General features: G+C 38.1%; 1 protein-coding gene across 1 annotated transcript in view; it reads left to right on the top strand.

The window, feature by feature from the left end:
• Nucleotides 1-20,248, top strand: part of Mtr4 (exosome RNA helicase Mtr4) — a 212,863-nt gene that overhangs the window by 172,640 nt on the left and 19,975 nt on the right. The window contains exon 15 of the mRNA XM_067145842.2: nucleotides 8,067-8,229. Within this exon, the coding sequence (XP_067001943.1) occupies nucleotides 8,067-8,229 (163 nt within the window). The remainder of the gene's footprint in view (nucleotides 1-8,066; nucleotides 8,230-20,248) is intronic.

The following is a 20,248-nucleotide window of genomic DNA, read 5'->3' as shown; positions in this document are numbered from 1 at the left end:
TCTTCTCATCTTAGACAATTGCTCCTCTCACAATTGTATACCTTGCCATTTGGGGCATGTGAAAGTTTTATTTTTTGCCCCCAAATACTACCTCAGTTCTGCAGCCACGGGATCAGGGGATAATTCACGTGGTGAAGGGCATTACCGAGCTTGTGTGGTCTGGTGTATGCTATGTAACGTTGCCTCAGAGAGAGACATTAATGTCAACTTATTGGAAGCAATGCAGATGTTCAGTTCTGCATGGAGATCACTGAAAGAAGAGGAAATCAGTAACTGCTTTAGAAAAGCTGAAGTGGGTTATGGAGAAGACAACATCGCAGAAAGAGAAGAGTTGGATGCAGAAACAGAGGAGAAATGGAAGCATTTGTGTGAAAAGCTGGATGTGCCAACAAGTTTAACCTCCTGAGACCCGGGACTTGGATTTTTGCAAGATTTAACTAGGTTCTGGGGTTAAGGAAAGATTTAAAGCATATTCTGATTTTTTCTGCACTGATAGTTCTCACTAGTTCCCACATATGTCACCATGTGCTAGAAATGCAGCAAGTGACAATACAAGAGGCCACATCATGCCTCAAACCTAAGGTATAGTATACTATACCGGGGGTCTCAGGAGGATAAATCTTACTGATTATATCAACGTAGACTGTGATGTGTTAGTGGAAAAGGAAATCACTGAAGAAGAGATTGTGGCCGATATTATAAATGATAGGAATCTGTGTGATGATGAGGTGGAAGAGGAAGATGTGCCTCAAAGTGTTCAACAGAGTTTGACTCTTGTGCAGGCAACAAACATGGCACTTAGTCTTCAGGAATTTCTTCTCTCATAAAGTGATAAGCCAGAATCTTTGTTCGATTCAAGTGCAATGGTTGCTGACCACTTTGAATATTCGTTTGTGTCTAGGAGTGTTCAGAAGAAAATCACAGACTTTTTCAAAAAATGAAGTCCAGGACATAATGTACCGGTGCAGGGTAAAATTTGAGATGTGCTGAAAACTTCTTGCAAATACCTGTGCTTTATATCATTACTTCATGTATATACAGTATATGTATCCTATTTTTCCTCTCATTTAATAAATACAGTATTAAGGTTTTTTATGTGTAAATTCATGTTGAAATAATGTAAATTCTTCAACAGGTTTACCAAAGGGCAAGTTCTTAAGAATTTACTTATTTCAGTATAACAAAATTTCACTATAACAAATTCATTTCTGAGGTCCCCAAAATTTTGTTATACTGGTATTTTACTCTGTTAGTGATCAGGTAAATGTTATCATTATTTTTTTGTTTAGAGAGTGCAGTTCAGAAGAAAAATAAAGCAAGAAAGGCTTGAGATAAAGAAATTCAGAAAGGAGATGAAAAAGAATTAAAAATGAGTGAATTACAACAGACATACAGAGATTGTAGACTGCGAATGAAACAAATAGTAGCAGAAGAAAAACAAAAGTCTTGATTGATTTTACAAATAAATTGGAAGAAGATAGTAAAGCAAATTCTAAATTGCTGTACATTGTTATTAGAAATACCAGGAGTAAGTATGAGCAAATAACACCTTTACAGAAACTAGATGGGAGCATCACTAGGGAAGACAGAAATAAGAGAAATTATGAAATTGTACTTTAAGAATTTATACAGTGGTATAAAGAAGGACTCAAGTCCTAATGTACAGATTCAGTCAAGCTGCAGTAATAATGTATCTGAAGAAATGCCATCAACTTGGAGTGAAGTAGAATCAGTCCATAAAAGTATGCGCAATGAACGAGGTACTGGCTTTGATGAACTAAGTGCAGCCATGATTAAAGCTGCTGGCCCACAAGGAATTCACTGGCTATACAGGGTGATAAGGGCAATATGGAAGGATAAAATGATACCAGATGACTGTAAAAAGGGAGTTATAGTTTCCCTGTTTAAGAAAGGAAGTCAAAAAATGTGCAGCAACTGTAGAGGAATTACTGTACTGTCCCCTGGTTTTAAAATATTTGAGAAGATTCTTAAACCCCAACTGCAAGAAGAACAATATGGATTTAGGAAGGATAGATTGACTATAGACTTCATATTCACACTGAAAATTATACTAGAAAAGCACTAGGAGAAAGATTGTAACTTGACATTAGTGTTTCTAGACATCAAAAAATCATTCGATAGTGTCCCTAGAACAACAATATGGGAGTGTCTTAAAAGGAAGAATGTATCTGTGGAACTCATTCAGAGAATAAAAATGCTGTATGATGACTGCTACAGCTGTGTTCAGGTAGGAAATGGATATTCAGATTGGTTCCAGACATCTAGAGGAGTGCAACAAGGCAGTGCCCTTTCACCATTACTATTCATCAATCATGGATTAAATCATAAAAGGAGTGAAGAAGAACACCAACATGGATCTTGAAGCATTTACTTTTGCACTTGATATAGTTTTCTGGGGAAATAGCGAGATGGAAATCCAGGAAAGGCTGAATGTCTGGAGTGATCATCTGAAATAATATGGACTGAGAGTAAGAGCTACAAAAACTGCTGCAATGTCTGTTAATAAACAGAGAAGTAAAGATAATATAATGCTGAAGGGTGTACAGTTGGAAACAGTAAACCAGTATCAGTACCTTGGATGCACAATATCGAGTGACAAGAGAATACAGCTTGAATTAAATAACCGTATTCAGAAATCCAGTCAATTCTATCATCAAGTTCGATATCTGCTCTGGAATAAACAAGTGCCACTAAGATCAAAACAAACTCTGTTTTGAACATACTCTGTCTCTGTATTGACTTATGGGTTGGAAACATGCACAACTACCCAAAAAGATTACAGCAGACTTCAGGCTTCAGAAATGAAGTTTCTAAGAAGCATGCTTTAAAAGACTGGGGAAGACAAAGTAAGAAATTAGAAGATTAGAGAGCAGTCTGGAATAAATCACTTCCTGAAAGAGACCATAACTAATGCACATTTGAGATGGTTTGGTCACATCAAACGTATGGCAGAAAGAAGAATTGCAAAACAATGGTTGCAAACTGAGATTACTGGAAAGAGACCTGTTGGAGGACCTAGGAGGAGATGGCTGGACCAAGTAAAGGAATCAACTGGGGTGAAGTTTTGAAGGAGCAGTGGTATATGAATAGACTAAAATGGAGAGCGCTCATAAACCACACCCAAGAAAATGGAGTGGGAACTTGATGATGAGAGAGACTTTCTTTTCATTTTTAGCTTCTATAATAAGTGTGCTCCACCTTTGCCGGCAGGACCTAGTGTTCACAGTTTTTAACTTTAAATAATATGTTTTCTGGTAGGAGCTAGAACAAATTTATTACTTTCAATGATCTGTCTCAGTCTCATTCTTGGCTTTGACAATTATGAAAGTGACTGAGGTATGAGCGATGCTAGTAATGCCATTCCTTATGCAGCCATTCCCTGCTATGAATGGTGTGAAAATGTTGCTCATAGGGTCGGTTGGTGTACACATTTCAGTGGGCTTGGCAGACTGATATGTTATAGCAACTCTGGATCAGTGAGCAAAGCAACGGGAAACTACCTCATTTCCCTAGTACGCCTCTTCAGTGATGCCTAGGCCATCTATGACAGCTGATGGCAGAGCTGTTGAGGATCCCACCAGTGGCATTGCTGACGGACTGAACATACACACATACATACAATAAGTGTGCTAGAAGGTTTCTTAATCGTTTTTAGGTTCCTGTCTGGTGGATTTTCGTATTCAGATTTGCTTCCTTCTTATTTATTGCTACAATTAGGATCTTGAAGAATAACCGTGTTCAAATATCATCTTTGAGGGGTGTACTGCAAAACCTCGTTAAGACATTTCTGCAGGGGACAGAAAAACAATATTTTAAGCAAGAAAACGTACTAATGAATATACAGATAAAGACTATCCAAGAGGGATATGGAAACACAAGATAAGATTTTTTCCGACATTAGAGCACTTTACGTCTTGTATCCGCTTGTACAGGGAAAACTATAGACCTATCTACCATTTCTAAAGATGAGAGGAAAGTATTAAAAGGTGTGAAAAACATGAGAGAACAAATATGAAAATATTTCCTGGTAGAGATTATGTAATAACAAGTACACTGAAAGGTGTTAAAAAAAACCATCAGACAACAAATGCAAAAACGTGCACAGATTCCAACAAAAATATTGAAGTATTATTGCAGATCACACTTTTTAACACAAATGTTAGTAGAAGTATAAAATAAGTACACTGAAAGATGTAAAAAGAACAAAACAAAAAAAAAAAACAGACAAATATGAAAACATGTGCACAGGAGCCAACAAAAATACCAAAGTATTATTGCAGATCACACTCTTTTTAAACAAATGTTAATAGAAGCCTTTTGTTTTGTAGCAGTGGTTTATTAAACATTTTCTGGTCGCACTCTTGGACATTGAATTGGAGGTTACATTTGACAATGTGCAGCTGTCAGGAATGACTTTGGCTGCCATTTTGAATCAAACAAAACTTCGACCAACTTGAGTGAACAAGTCGAAACTCAAGGGTGCTAGTTTCAACATTCACGACCTCTGTGCACTTATGCCAGTCCTCCTTCTGATGGATTTTAATTTTGTCTTCATTATTAAGGAATTTCAGGACATTTTCCATATCTATAACTAGACTAGCACAAGACATATATGCACCATGCTAGTCAGTTTCACACAATTTTATTTCTAATATAACACAACAAATGTTCTTTACACCTCACTGTACCACTCAGTAAAAAATAAATTTCTTCCTTCTCAATGGAATGCGAAGTACAAGCACAAACAAGCTCACTCTGCTATTCAGCAATCTCGCTGCTAACCAGCAAGCAAAACTGAGCATTCCTGAGGCTAACACCCGAATGTGCAACTTATCCTATGAAGTTCAGGAATTTAAGGCCTTTTCCCATAATCACGCAACTGTGGCTACGGCTCTTTCCCAAGTTGGAAATCACGTTTCTTTAAAATGGATGGCAAATACAGTAACATTTTCAGAGTTAGGAAAAATGTGATCATACTAAGCAGTAATAGCGAAAATTCGTGAGATAACTGAGATATTTTTATATGGATTTAATATGATGACAATCGGAACTTCGAATTTACGATGTGCTAAGTGGGAAAACGTGTTAATGAAGAACGCACTAACAAAGTTTCCCTGTATATATATTCACAGCTTTTTCAAGCGACAATCTTGTAGTATTGAAATAATAACTTGTAGTATCCAGTTATGACCTCAAGACATCAATTGAACACGTCATGAGTGAGTTGCTCATGTGGCTAGGGTCGCGCAGGTGTGAACTTGCAATCGAGACATAGTGGGTTTGAATCCCACCGTTGGAAGCCCTGAAGATGGTTTTCTGTGGTTTCCCATTTTCACACCAGGCAAATGTTAGGGATGTGCCTTAATTAAGGCGATGGTCACTTCCTTCCCACTCCTATCCTTTTTCTATCCCATTGTATTCATAAGACTTATCTGTGTTGTTGCAATGTAATGCAAATTTTAAAACAAAGAAGGAAAACAACGTTACATAATCATTCTCGTGGAGGAAAGTCTGTATGTAATAAGCACTGTGCATGTTGTGAGTCATACAGGTAGTAGCAGTTTTTGTGGAAAATGGCTTATGCCATGCTGGCAGGCCATCTACTTCATGCTGATATGAGTGCAATCTTCTGTAGTGTTGATCACATGTTCCTTCAAAGCCAGGTATGTACCTGGTAACCATCCTTCACAGTTACCTATTCCTGCGAACAAGCCTGCCTCTCGCAAAAAACTAAAAACTTACAGACATTTTATGGCGTGATTGCTGTTGACAGGGATACTTTTCCTGGTACAGTCGCGTAGCCTCTGGCCCATTGCTGCACCATTTTGCTACACTACATTACTCTACACTACATATGTCCACTCCAGGTTTAGTCGGCAACAGCAGTGAAGCAGACACCTAATGTTACTGATAATCGAGAACGCTGCCATTGTGGGGAAAGGTACTGCCCTGTAATGTGGAACCCAAGTGCTTCCCGACATATGTCCATTACAAACAGGGAAGCAATGCTGAAAGGTTTCACCTATTCAATACTTCTTTATTATATACTAGCTGATGTATCCGTGCTTTGCTGTGGGATTCTCTGAAAGGCTGTCTTTGTGGTTTTCCCAACTGAAGTCAACAAGGTCATTATAAAAACGTCAGTTGGAATGTAGTAATTAAAAGCAATGTTATCATATAGAATACTCGATCAAATGAAAAACCACGCATTTTCTCACTTTTAATGAACATTACTATGGTGCCGATCTAACAGCCCAAAGTTCCAGAGCTGGAATGACCAGGCCACAGACAGCCGTGAACACTCCTCTGACATTATTCTGCTAAATATGCACACTGCTCATTCCAATCAGTGTCTCAGAGTTGGGATTGAATAGCTCGAATGCAATGATGAACCAGAGGAATGGCATGCTAAAGAAAGTTATCTAACTCACCAGCTACTTCCCACCAGTATTCAGGCAGGCCGTTATACTCGGTACGACTGGGCGAGTTGGCAAATGTTGAGGCTGTGCCTTAAGGTCAAGCCCACTTCCTTCACACTCCTAACCCTTTCCTATCCCATCGTCGCCGTAAGACCTATCTGTGTCGGTGCGATGTATAAAGTATATTTAAAAAAAATACTCAGTACGCAGCAGTAATCATATCTATTGGAGATGAGTGGCAACAGAAGGTACAAAGTACTTCACAACAAACAATGGTCAATGTAATGTTATTGTTGATCAATTTTATGAGATTTCTATATTGTAGTTCTTCACATTTAGTTCTCTTTTGACTCTGCGATATTATTGCATCTTATAAAATTATTTATAGCGTAGACTGTAGTTCCTTATTCTGCAACTTTACATACCGATTTTCATTTAATTCTGTTTGCCCATTTTCTTGTGACCCAGTGCTGATATGGACTTAGTAACAAAAATGCAAATTCATTAATATTTCTGTGATCATAGCTGGTATGGTAAAAATGTATAAGACATAAATGATAGGAAATTTAGCCATGGAGCCGGACGTGCTCATACTATACAAAACTGTATCCAAAATGGTATCTAAATATTGCAATCATGATATACGCGATGAAAATGAAAAGCGCGACTTTTATACAGTTTCGTTTCACTTTTCCTTAAGAACTGCGATTAAAAATACCATTGCCTTCTACGATGCAGTACCAAGCATTACATCATCAAGTACTGCAGAATGAAAAAAACAAAAACGAATATATTGATTGATTTTTACTAGACGTCAGAATGGACAAATTCTGACTACGAACTGCGGCATACCATAACACGCTTCTTATTAAATGTTCAAAACCATTGAAAAGGGCAGACAAAACAATATGACTACCGGGCGAGTTGGCCGTGCGTGTAGAGGCGCGCGGCTGTGAGCTTGCATCCGGGAGATAGTAGGTTCGAATCCCACTATCGGCAGCCCTGAAGATGGTTTTCCGTTGTTTCCAATTTTCACACCAGGCAAATGCTGGGGCTGTACCTTAATTAAGGCCACGGCCGCTTCCTTCCAACTCCTAGGCCTTTCCTATCCCATCGTCGCCATAAGACCTATCTGTGTCGGTGCGACGTAAAGCCCGTAGCAAAAAAAAAAAAAAAAACAATATGACTACGACAGGCATATCAAGACAAGTTACCTGACCTATTGATAATGAATGCTGCAGAGCAGCACCTGTCTTCTAGTTATACACATTTCATTTTTGTGATGTTGAGCCAAATTGTTGATGGTTTTAATTCATTCCCGGATTTTCCGATTTCCCCTGTTGTATGTATTTTTTTCTTTTTTTTTCTTTTTTCTTTCGTGGTCCCTCCAAAAACTGAGAATCGAGGGTCCACTGTAGAATAAAAAAGTATTGAATAGGTGGAACCTGTTTAGCATTGCTTCCTGTTTGTAATAGCATTTCAATACGGATCAGCATGAAAATCATTGCTCATGATACGTTCATTAGTTGTGTCCCTTAACCTCATAGGGATTGTCTCCTTGTTGCTTAAAATCACCCTTTATTTTTAAATTCTGATTTTTTAAAATGTGAGTTTTGATCTTTCTAGGATATGGCTCGACGGATAGCAAGGGTGAGCGCTGAAGCAAAACTGGAAATCAATGAGGATGCCTACGTAGATGGATTTAAACCTTTCTTGATGGATGTTCTCCATGCGTGGTGTAAGGGTGCAACCTTCCTTCAGCTGTGTCAGATGACCGATATATTTGAAGGTATGATAACTTTTGATTGGCAGTTTATTTTATTTATTTTGTTCTAAAATCTTATTTGCTTCATAATAGCCACAGGCACATGAAAAAGCTGCAGAATAAAATTCCTGTATCTCAGCATCTCCATAAACCATGAAAGTATTTAACTCAGTTTTATGTAAAATGAAACTTGTTTGTTTGTTTTTTTGTTCCCCATATCTCAAGATCTGACATTATTCTGTTTTACATATAACATTATCTTTAACCCATATACACACACTGGGGAATGTTGATATTGATGTAGAAATCGCTGACGAAAGGGAGTTGGGGCTCGTGAAACATGTATGTGTGAAACATTGTATAAGATCAGATATTGATAATATATTGACAGGGCAGACCAAACAATCACCTGTTGTACATTATGTGAAAGTAGTCAATAAGGACCAACTAAGGGCCTGAAAATGGTCAAATTTGTCGAATCTCCTGTACATTTGTCAACTGTTCTCCATTCAACATATTGACGACTGGCCCCGTAGATCTCCGTAGTACTGCGGCCAGCCGGAGATCTCCGTTTTTACGCACGGGTATCATTTGTAGCTTGTTGTGCTATCGGTTGGCTATAATTTTAACTACTTTCAGTCATGTCATGGAGTAGAGGGATCGTAGATTTTAGTGTCAATGTATTTTTTTTAATTGTACGATCTTTGTAGCCATGGAAACTTTGCATATACACGGGTGTTCTTACTATATAACGAAAAAGTATTTCAACATTTATATGCAGATTCATTATCTGATGTGCTACGTGGGTATTGAACCCTGAGTCAGCTGACAGTAGGTGACAGCCGACAGTAGGCGGCGGACTATGAGAATTCTCCATAGGCACCTTGTATTTCCTTGATTATTGATGGAATTGTGGACGGTGTAGTCATGGAATATAAATTATCGCTGTATCTTTCTTTCACTTCACAGAGGAAAAAATTTAAAGTATCCTCTTAATTCAATACAAAACATAATTCCGTCATTAGATGGAGCAATAAAATTCAAACATGTTTCGACTCGTTTGAGCCATCTTCAGTGAAATAAGGGGGCAGAAATCAGCAATAGACTTAGGAAGTATGGAGAATAAGTGGAATGCTTTGAAGGGAAGTGTTCTAACAGCAGCAACAGATGTTGTAGGAGAGCTGAAAGCACAGAACAGGAAAGTCTGGTTAACTAATGAAATAATTGAGAAGATAATAGACACAAGAAGCAAGTTTAAGAACTCTGTGTGTCTGAAGGAAAACAACAATACGGGAAATTGAGAAACAAAATAAACTGAGAGGCGAAGGCAGCCAGAGAAAAATTTCTGGAATTATAATACATGGAAGTAAAAGAACTAGTTAAGAATCATAAATCTGAGGCAGCGTTTAAGGTAGCCAAAAGGTTCTTTGGGGACAAGATGATTAGGTGCAATGTACTGAAGACTGGAGAATTGGTGTATGAAGATTCTGATATTGCCTCAAAATGGAAAGAATACATTGAAAATTTATATGGAGGAAAACATACACCTTGTGGAATACTAGAAAATGAAGAGCCAGTAGATAAAGAAGATGAGGGAGATGAAACACTCCTGGGTGAATTTAATCAAGCAATGCAAAGGCTGAAAAACAGAAAAGCCTCTGGGGTTGATGATATACCAGCAGTGCTGATAAAAGCCACTGGGGACCATATGAAGAAAGCCCTATTTGATCTGATTTGTGAAATGTATAACACGGGGAGGTTCATACTGTCAGCTACAGAGAAGGACTTTGGTTTTTGATATGTTGATCTTCATGTTATATTTTTTGAAAGTGAATTCCATTTCTGCTAATGTACAATTCAGATCATCTTCGTTTTCTAGCAGACTGCGATATCATCTGCAAAGCGAAGCATGGTTATTCTCTCTCCTTGAATCTTGAGACCTTCAGTCATTGACAAATTATCATTTTTTCTTGATCTATTGCTTTTTGGATGTATGCATTAAAAAGAATTGGTGAGAGCAAACAACCTTGCCAAACTCCTTGCTTAATGTTGACCCCTCTTGTGGTATCTCCACATCAAAAAGCAATTTCCAAATTGTCCTTCTGTCCTTGTACTTGAAACTCAGTTCCTTTAACACTATGAATAGTTTACCCCACTCAGTCATATCAAATGCCTTCTCCAGGTCTACGAAAGCAATGAATGTATCAAGATCTTTTCATATTCGTTTCTCTGTAATCATTCTTAAAGCTAGGATTGCTTCTCAAGCCCTCTACCCTTCCTAAATCCAAATTGATCTTCTGTCAATGCCAACTCCACCTTTCCTTCTTAAAATCTATAACAAGGTTTTGATCTCTGAGAGCTTCAGTATTCCATTTTTGATTGTTCTTCCTTTTTAGTTTCTTCAGTTTTAGTTGACCTTCGCTCAAAACCATGTTGTGGTCGCTACCAGTATCTGGGCCAGGGCAGCTTCTACAGCCCTTCAGCTGTGTGTCAAATTGCTGCTTTACTAAAATGTAATTGAAATAATGTATTTGAACCACCAGCTGATTGTAAGTGCAGAATTCCTCGATCGTTCTGTGTGCCAAGCCCAAATTGGCCCACAACCATTCCATCTTTACCCTCTCCAATAACAGCATTCCAGTCTCCGAGGATTATCAGATTTTCATCTCCTTTAACACCTCTGATTAATTCTGTCAGATCATCGTACACTCTTTCCACTTCATCTTCGTGAGCAGTGGTTGGCATGTACACTTGAATGATCACGGTGTCCCTTGGTTTAGTATCTAATTTCACTAGAATCAGTCTTCCTCTCTGCTGAATATATCCTTTAACTCGGTGACCCATTTCATTCGTCAGCACTACTACAACTCCCTCTCCTGGTTTGTCCATAATGGTTCCCGTGTGCATTATTCTTTAATCTCTACTCCAAAAATCTCCATTATCAGGCCACCTCACTTCTGCTATTCCTAACACATCTACATTCATCCTTCCAATTTCAAGCTTTAGGTTTTCCAGCTTTCCACATTGTAGAAGTGATCGAATGTTCCATTTTGCCATGTGTCTCCTACATTGAGCACTTGTACAAGCACACTCCACCTGGCGATCTGAACGTAAGATAGGTAACTTGAAGGACGCACCTTTTCAATACAAATAAATGTTATAATGGTTAAGTTACAACATGTTTACTTGGAACTAGTTTCAACGCTATTTAGCATCATCTTCAGCCAAAATATGAGAAATAAACATAGGTACATACATACAAACATATACATTACACAAAATATTATAGCATTATGATTAAATAAGAATAAAAAGAGAAAATAAAATAGGGAACGGATATTCAATCACAAGTTCAGAACTTGGCAGTCATGAAGAATGAATTAAAATTGTACAAACACGAGTTAAGACTCGTTGTTGACACACACTCTTGCTGAAACTTTCCTACCCACCGTGCTGCTGTATGGTATGGTAGGGCATTATTCCCAAGGGCTTCCACTAATTCACTGTGACGTTCCATCACATTTCTCCCTCGGAGAACGGCTATTTTGATGTAAGCGCGCTGTTCAACACGTGTTACTTCCATTTCACAGGACACTCACTCACCAATTGACTGATTTCACAGCCCTATCTGCGCTACTACCAGCTATCACAGAGCCATCTGTTGTTCTGCATACACACTATGCCTGCAGAACTTCCACACGACACATATACGTTTGTGATCTGTTCGCATAACTACAAGAAAAAAGATAGATGCCATGACTTTTGCCCCAATCCTCGTATGTTAAAATTGGGACATGTTTTGCCTATAATGTAGGCATCATCTGCCATGCTATTCTTAACCTTAAGGTTAAAATTGAGAAAGTAAAAATGATTTAAGGCTAAGCTTAAAGATATTACATAGAAAGGCTTGTAACATTTAAAAACTACATAATCACACTTATTAAGATAAAATGAACACTTGGGTGAAATTAACGTATGTTGAGTCATAAAATATCGTAGTGAATAAAATAACAAATATCATATATGGTAGTTAATATTTGTGAACATTCAGGTTCTTTTGTATTTATGTTCTTAAAACTTGTTTCTTCTTGGAATGAAAGTGCTATCACTTGAGGCCGTAATTGCGGCTGTTTCAAATCAAAATAAATGGACTCGACTTGTTTTATCCACCCATGTCTCACTTCCATGTGACAAAGTTGGTACGGCCATAGTATTACTATTGAATTTAAGTTGAGTATCTCTCTTACTTTTCCTTTGAGTGTTTGGCGAACTGTCCCACACATATATTGAAATCGATGAAGCTTCTTCACCCCGTCATCATCATTAAAACACGTTTCACATCCAAGGTACTCAAAATTTGAGACTTGTTCTACTGGTGATTGCACTTACTATCTTCGCTCTGTTAGGATACTTCCCTTGCCATGCCATAACTTTGGTTTTCGTTATAGATAGCCGAAGATTATAACTTTTCACAAATGGTGTTTAACTGATGTACTGATTTCTGGAGTTTATCTTCTTCATCTGTGACAGTAAATGTCCTGACACTGACAGGAAAGACAGAAGAACTGGTTGACTTCATGAAAGAAAAAGATATAGCCATACTTGGACTGTGTGAGACCAAGAAGAGGGGTACAGGAGAGATTTCTCTGAAAGAAGGATACAGGCTGTATTACAGCGGAAGTCCTGAAGCAAAAAATGGAGTGGCCATCACACTTAGAAAAGAAATCCAAGAATATGTGGAATATATAAAATGCGTCAGCAATAGGATGATGGTGATGAGATTCCAGTTTGAAAATGGCATGAAAGATCTATTTCAGTTTTATGCCCCACAAACGGGTTGCATAGATGAACATCTAGAGGACTTTTTAGAGGAAGTGGAGAGACAGAAGATAAGGAAGTGCTTTTGATGGGAGATCTAAATGCACAAGTTGGAATGGAAAGACAAGGAAAGGAAGATGTTGTAGGCCCCTTTGGATATCATCATCATCATCATCAGCATTATCTAAAGGCTTTGCCTTGTCGCTGCAACCATTGATCTCTTCTCTCTGCGATCCTTTTCATCTCTCCATAACCTTGGCATCCCATCATCTCAACTACCTCTTCAATGATCTTCTTCCGTGGTTTCCCTCTGCCTTTCTTTCCCATCACCTTGCCTTCGAACAAGTTCTTTATGAAGTTATTATGCCGGAGAATGTGACCACAAACTGATGCTTTTCTCTTTTCTATCATTGTTATTAAATGTCTCTGGGTGTTTATTTCTCTAAGCACTGCTTCATTAGTTTTCTTCTCAATCCAGCTAGTTCTTGTCATCTTCCTCCATAGCCACATTTCCACTGCCTCTAGTCGTTTCACCTCCTCCACACTCCAAATGAATGTTTTGATAAACTATTTCTTTTGTTCAGTATCTAAAGATTTATTAGTTAAGAGCTGCTGCTTCTCCTCAAAGGCTTTCTTACACAGGGAAATTCTTCTTTTTATTTCCACAGTGCATCTGTTGTCATCGGTAATAACTGATCCAATTCTGAGATGTGCCTCTGGCTTCATTTTAGATTTGCTTACAACCTTAACATTAGTTTTTTTTACATTAATGTTAAGTTGGAAATCTTTTAAGATGGATGTTAATTTGCTGAGCATGATCTGCATGTTCTTCTCATTGTCAGCCAGAAGTGCAATATCATCAGCAAATCTAATACAGTGTACAGTTGTTCCATTTATTTTAATGCCAGGTGTTTTTGATTTAAAAATTTTCATGGCCTCTTCAATGTACAGATTAAATAGAAGTGGTGATAAGGAACACCCCTGTCTTACTCCTTTCCTGATCCTCACCTTGCATACTTTTTCATTACTTTCAATGTTTATTCTTTGATTGGTGTAGAGGTATAGTATTGCTTTTCTGTCTTTCCAGTCCAAATGAATATCCTTCATAATTTTGAACAGTGTTTTCCACTGAACATTGTCAGAAGCTTTTTCCAGGTCTACAAAAGCTATATATGTATTTCTGTTAAGCTCTAGTCTTCTCTCCAAGATGGTTTTAAGTGCTGTAATAGCTTCTCTCGTTCCTACTCCTTTCCTGAACCCAAACTGATCATCATCTAGATTCTGCTCAATTTTCGTTTTGATTCAGTTTTTTAATATGCATGTGAATATTTTTGCTGCATGTGAAACAAGGCTTAGTATTCTTTAATTGGAGCATTCTGTTGAATCTCCTTTTTTGTGCAGAAGTACTGCTTTGCTTTCTACAAAATCCTCTGGCATATCTCCGTTTTCAGCGCAATACTTGGTGATTTTGAAGAGTTCATCCTTCATCTTTTTTCCAGAGTTTTTACACAGTTCAGCAGTCAGTTTGTCTGGTCCAGGAGACTTTTTCTTTTTCAGCTGTTGCAGTGCTGTTTTGAATTCACTTCTCACTATGGGAGGACCTAGTTCATCTTGTGAAACCTGCTCTTGTTTTATGATGAACTCGTCTACATTGTCAATTTCTTCTCCATTATATAGATCCTCCAAATACTCTATCCATCTCTTCATTACCTCCTCATCTTCTATTAACAGATTTCCTTTGTTATCTTTTATTACACTGGATTTGATTTTAGCCTTGAATTGCGTTCATTTTACTTTATTGTATGCTCTGTCAATATTTCCGATTTTCATATCATGTTCTATGCTTTTACAAATGCCATCCATCCATCCATCCGTCCGTCCGTCCGTCCGTCCGTCCGTCCGTCCGTCCGTCCGTCCGTCCGTCCGTCCGTCCGTCCGTCCTGTGTTTTTTAGTTTCTTATAGTTTATCATTCCTTCTGGAGTATTTTTCCGGTGTTCTTTATTTCTTTCCTGAATGAGATTTAGTATTTCTTCAGTCATCCAGTTCTTCCTGGGTTCAAGCTTCTTTTTTCCTAGCACTTCATCTGCTGCTATTGTAAGTGAAGCTTTGACAGCGTCCCAATCTGTTTCGTTGCAGTTGTTGTACATGATCGTGTCTGTCTTTTCTGTAACTCCTAAATAGGGAAGGTTACAAGTAATAGAAATATTAATGTTTGCTACCGTTGTGCATTCACATAGCTGCACACTAACACGAGACATGACGATATGTACGAAATTAAGACTATAAGCACATTAAGCGCAGAAAATAATAACAGGATAACCAATATGACGGCTAAGAAAGGATAACAGGGAAGCGGCTGGGAACCATATCCAGGCAGTGGAAGGTATTGGCAATGCTGAAGAAGTGAAGTCAAATGTAATCCTAAACTTTACTTAACAAATTTAGATGCAAATTAAAACATAAATCAATAAAAAAATACACCATTAAAATTTGAAAACAGAAATCCAGCAATAATTACAATTTACCCCGAGGGTAGCATTTAGTTATCTAATCTTATACCGGAACATCACACATGACGTTCCACTGTTCGTGCCGACACTTTTAAAACACATTAAACAGTTCGAAAGAAGAAAAGGAAGGTAACGTTTCACTATAATGAAGATGTACATGTAAGAAAGGAAACAACATTTAAAATATAATCTTGGTGCAGAGCATCTTCAGTAGGCAGCCCCCCCAAAATCACTTCTGAGAAAGGGTTACTGTCCTAAAGGTGAATATTCCAAGATGAAGCAGAATTAACGAGACAGCCCCAGGGTGAAATTTACATATTATGATTAAATCGAAAGGCGTCGAATAAATAATTTACAAAATCAACAAAGTGGGAACTGTCTCTTTACAAATCGTCCCTACTCTGGCGAACTAACGAATCTACAAATTGTCAAAAGGTTAGGAGAGCTGAAAGAAGTTGTGATTACTCATGTCAAATCAATTTTTATATTTAATGATTGGTTTTATGTGTTACCCATACAGAGCGAGCTGCAGATGTGAGACTTTGTCAGAGGGAAGACATTATATAAATAATACAATATAGACCAAAACTTGAGGACTACAGATTCCCTAGTTTGTCACTTTCGCTAGTTTGCCAGAGTGGGGACGAAATGTGACGCGACTTACTGAAACGGCTAAGTCATTTTAATAAAATTTTGAAGCTGAAGGAAAACCAGGGGTAAGCTCCGGCAAAATAAATTAAATGAAACACTACATTTGAAACTAAATACCTGAAAGGTGAAAAACAACTAAGTGCTTACCTGATGGAGGGGTGAAGAAGACCCGTTACCTTGAAGGCAACCTTTCCCTTCACTGGTCAAACAGAAAAGACGCCTAGGAAGACCAAGGCTCTAGTGAAACGCTTCTCTCCGGAAATTAGGAAACCTTACAACAGCCAATGAGCGTCCGATCTTTTTCCTTCACCAACCAATCACATTTACTTTTATTTACTCCAATTAGAGCCCAGAAATTAGTGCTGATCAAGAACATTTAAGAAGCATTGAGAAGGAACGAAATTGATGCAACTTGACGAAACCGGAAATATCCCACGCCGAACTGGCGCGTGTGATACAGGGTTTTTCCTAATACATCTTACTTTAATCTTCCCATAATAAAGAAACAATCTTGAAGTCATAATAAAATCAAACAATTCCAGAATTCACATACCGAGGGGAGAGAAACAAATGCATAAATACATTACATATCAAATTAACCCATAAAATATATACAGTTCTTCGCTGTCTTCCAAGTCCAAGTAATTAAGTCCAAGTAATCACTACATTTTCTTCAAATGCTACTTGTGTTAATGGATCATTTAACTTTTCTAGATTCCATTTCTTGCTTCTTGGTTTCCTTAACTTCTTCAGCCTAATTCGACATTTTGCTAATACACGGATATGGTTGTTGTCGATGTCTAAGCCAGGATAGCTGTGGTATGACGTTACCTGATTTTTGTACCTTCTCTTAACTAGAATGTAGTCAATTTGGTATCTGTTATTATCTCTGAAATCCTTCCATGTGTAACGTCTTCTATTAGGCATGTCAAATACAGTGTTCATTATGATCATGTCCTGTTCTTCACAGAAGTCCATCATACGTTCTCCTCTATCATTTGTTCGTCCTAAACCGAATCTGCCAGCAACTTTTCTAGTAATATGGCTGCCAACCACAGCATTGAAGTCTCCCATGATGATTATGTTATTTTTGTCTTTGTTTAGTTTAATTATATCTTCCATTTTATTATACATTTCCTCAACTTCATCATCGTCATGTCCAGTAGTAGGAAAGTATACCTGTATTATTACCATATCTGTTGGATTGGCATCTATTTTCACCATCATTATTCTATCATCGACATGATATGTGTTTAGCATGTTGTTTGCCCACTTCTTTCCTAATATTACAGCTACTCCATATTGTCCACCATTTTCATTTCCACTGTACACAATTCTGAAAGGGTCACTGTGGAAATCACCTTTGCTAGGCTATCTAGTTTCACATAATTCCAGGATGTCTATTTTGTTTTCATCCATAATTTGTTTGAGTTCTTCTAGTCTTCCTGTTCTTAGCATTGTTCTTGTATTCCATGTCCCTGTTTTTATCCCTTCTCCAAACTTCTGAGGTTTTCGCTTGCTGACGACCTGGGATACCTCAGTTACTCCCCTGCCGGATCTTAGTGTCCGAGTACCATGATCAGTAGTATCTAAGTTACAGTTTGTACTATCCATGGTTGCTGTACTAGGAAAAATAATGTTGTGGTTTCCCGTTACCTTCCACATCGCAGTTTTACTGCCATTCAACTCTTCCTGACCATACCTCATATCCTCATCCACCCTTCAAGCCGTTGGTCCTCTTCACCTGTAACTCTAGGTAGGGGCCCTATAACAGGATGCTACCATCCGGAGCCAGGTAGACCCTGGTTTTTTAATGAGGTTTATACTACTCCTGCTCCTCCTTCCTCATCACTTGCGAGATGAGGCCCCGGGCTTGCAACCGGCATGCCGGAGTTCCTTTGGATATGGAAAGGTAAATCCAGAAGGCGAGTTGTTGATGGATTTTTGCACGCGGAAGAACTAAATGAGGCCACAACACTAGTTGCAAATCGAGGATTGTGGCGACGTTTAGTAAATTCACAGAGGCTTGCAGACTGAACGCTGAAAGGCATAACAGTCTGTAATGATAATGTATGTATGAACCAAATGATTGTTGGACACACCTGGTTTAGGAAGAAGAACAGTCAGAAAATTACGAGGTATTGTTGGGATGACAGACGAACAAAGACCATGATTGATTATATAATCATAGAGAAAGAACACTGGAAGAACCTTTCAGATGTTACAGCCATGCCTGAAGAAGTCTTTAGTGTAGATCATAGAGTTGTGGTGGGAAAGATTGAAAAACCCCCATGAAGAAGAGAGAAAAGAATTAAAGTATGGAAGTTGAAGGAGAAAAGCATACGAGAAGAATTTCAAAGGGAAATAATACCATAGGTACCCAGGACAGAGATGGGAATGTTGAAGATGAATAGAAAAGATTTAAGGAAGCACTGGTTGGATGTGCGGAAAAAGGTATGTGGTAGAACATCAGGAATTGTGAAAGACAAAGAGAGACACTGATGGAATGATAGGGTAAATATTATAGTGAAGGAAAAGAAAATGGCATGGGCAGCATGGTAAACAGCTAAGACCAAGTAAAGTAGAGGAAATTATGTGGAGGCAAAGAATTTGACCAAAAGTAGTGGAGGAAGAAAAGAGGAAAAGCTGGGCCTTATTCACACAGAAATTGAGAGGTGATATGCTGTGCAGCAAGAAATTACTGTATGGTATCTTAAGAAACAAAAAGAGAGATAAGGTAAACACCAGATTTGTGAAGGATGAAGGTGGCATAATATTGACAAAGCCAGAAAAAATAAATAGATGGAGAGAGTATTTTCAGAAATTGCTGAACATAAGAACTGATGACAGTCATTCAATGGATGACCAGGAAAGGCAATTAGTTGATGAAGAAATGGATAAAGAAATTACAATGAATGAAATTGAAATGGTAGTAAGAAAGATGAAGACTGGAAAAACTGCTGGAATAGATGTAATTTCAGTGGAGATGATAAAGACAGCTGGAGCTGTAGACCTGCAGTGACATATCGAGTTCTCAGGATTGTCTGGGAAAATAAGGAGGTCCCTGAGGATTGGCAAAAAGGAATAATCATCCCAATTTTCAAGAAAGGTGATAGGAAAGTATTGAACTACAGGGGAATTACTCTAATATCCCATGTTGCTAAGATAATAGAAAGGATACTGGAAAGTAGGATTAGGTTGAGGGTTGAAAATCAGATACAGGAAAATCAGTTTGGTTTCAAAAGTGGAAGTTCAACAATAGAGCCCAATTTCATTATGAGACAACTAATGGAAAAGCAATGGGAATACAGGAATGATATGGTGATGACATTCACCGACATTGAAAAGGCACATGCCAGTGTCCCCAGGACTAAAGTTTGGGACAGTCTGGTGCAAAAAGGAATTGGACAGGGATTAATAAAAATGATCATGGCAGTGTACAAGGAATGTTGTAGTTGCGTGTAAAGACAAGTTGGTAGGACAAGTTGGTTCAAAATCATCAGTGGGCTGAGACAGGGAAGTGTTCTGTCGCCAATCCTGTATACAATAGTAATGGATGACATCATGAAACAGCAAAAGCAACATATGGAGGAAGAGAAATGAACATCATGTTGTTTGCAAATGGTGTTGTGATTTGGGGAGAAGAGGACATGAATGTTCAAGAACAGTTGGATGTGCTGAGTGGGAAGATCGAAGAATGTGGATTGAAAATAAGTGTAGAAAAGAGTAAAACTCTTGTTATGACTAGAGGGGAGAAAGAGGGGAAATGTCAGATTAGACTTACAGACAAGTCCCTGGAAGTAGTGGAGACGTTCAAATACCTGGGGAGTGAATTAATGGAGAACGCTCGACTGGATGCTGAGATTAGTAAGAGGATTCAAGCTGGAAGCTGTTTCTATCACAGTGTAAGAAACATGTTATGGGACAAAGATGTACCAATGGAAGCAAAGGAAACTATGTACAAGATGTATTATGTACCCATAACAACTTATGGAGCAGAAACTTGGACTGTGACAAAGAAGGATGAAAGTTGAATACAGGCAGCGGAAATGAAGTACGATAC

Source organism: Anabrus simplex, chromosome 4 (assembly GCF_040414725.1).
Source record: "Anabrus simplex isolate iqAnaSimp1 chromosome 4, ASM4041472v1, whole genome shotgun sequence".
In the NCBI taxonomy this organism is placed as follows: Eukaryota; Metazoa; Arthropoda; class Insecta; order Orthoptera; family Tettigoniidae; genus Anabrus; species Anabrus simplex.
Note: the sequence above shows the minus strand (reverse complement) of the source record. Positions and strands in the feature narration are given on the sequence as shown.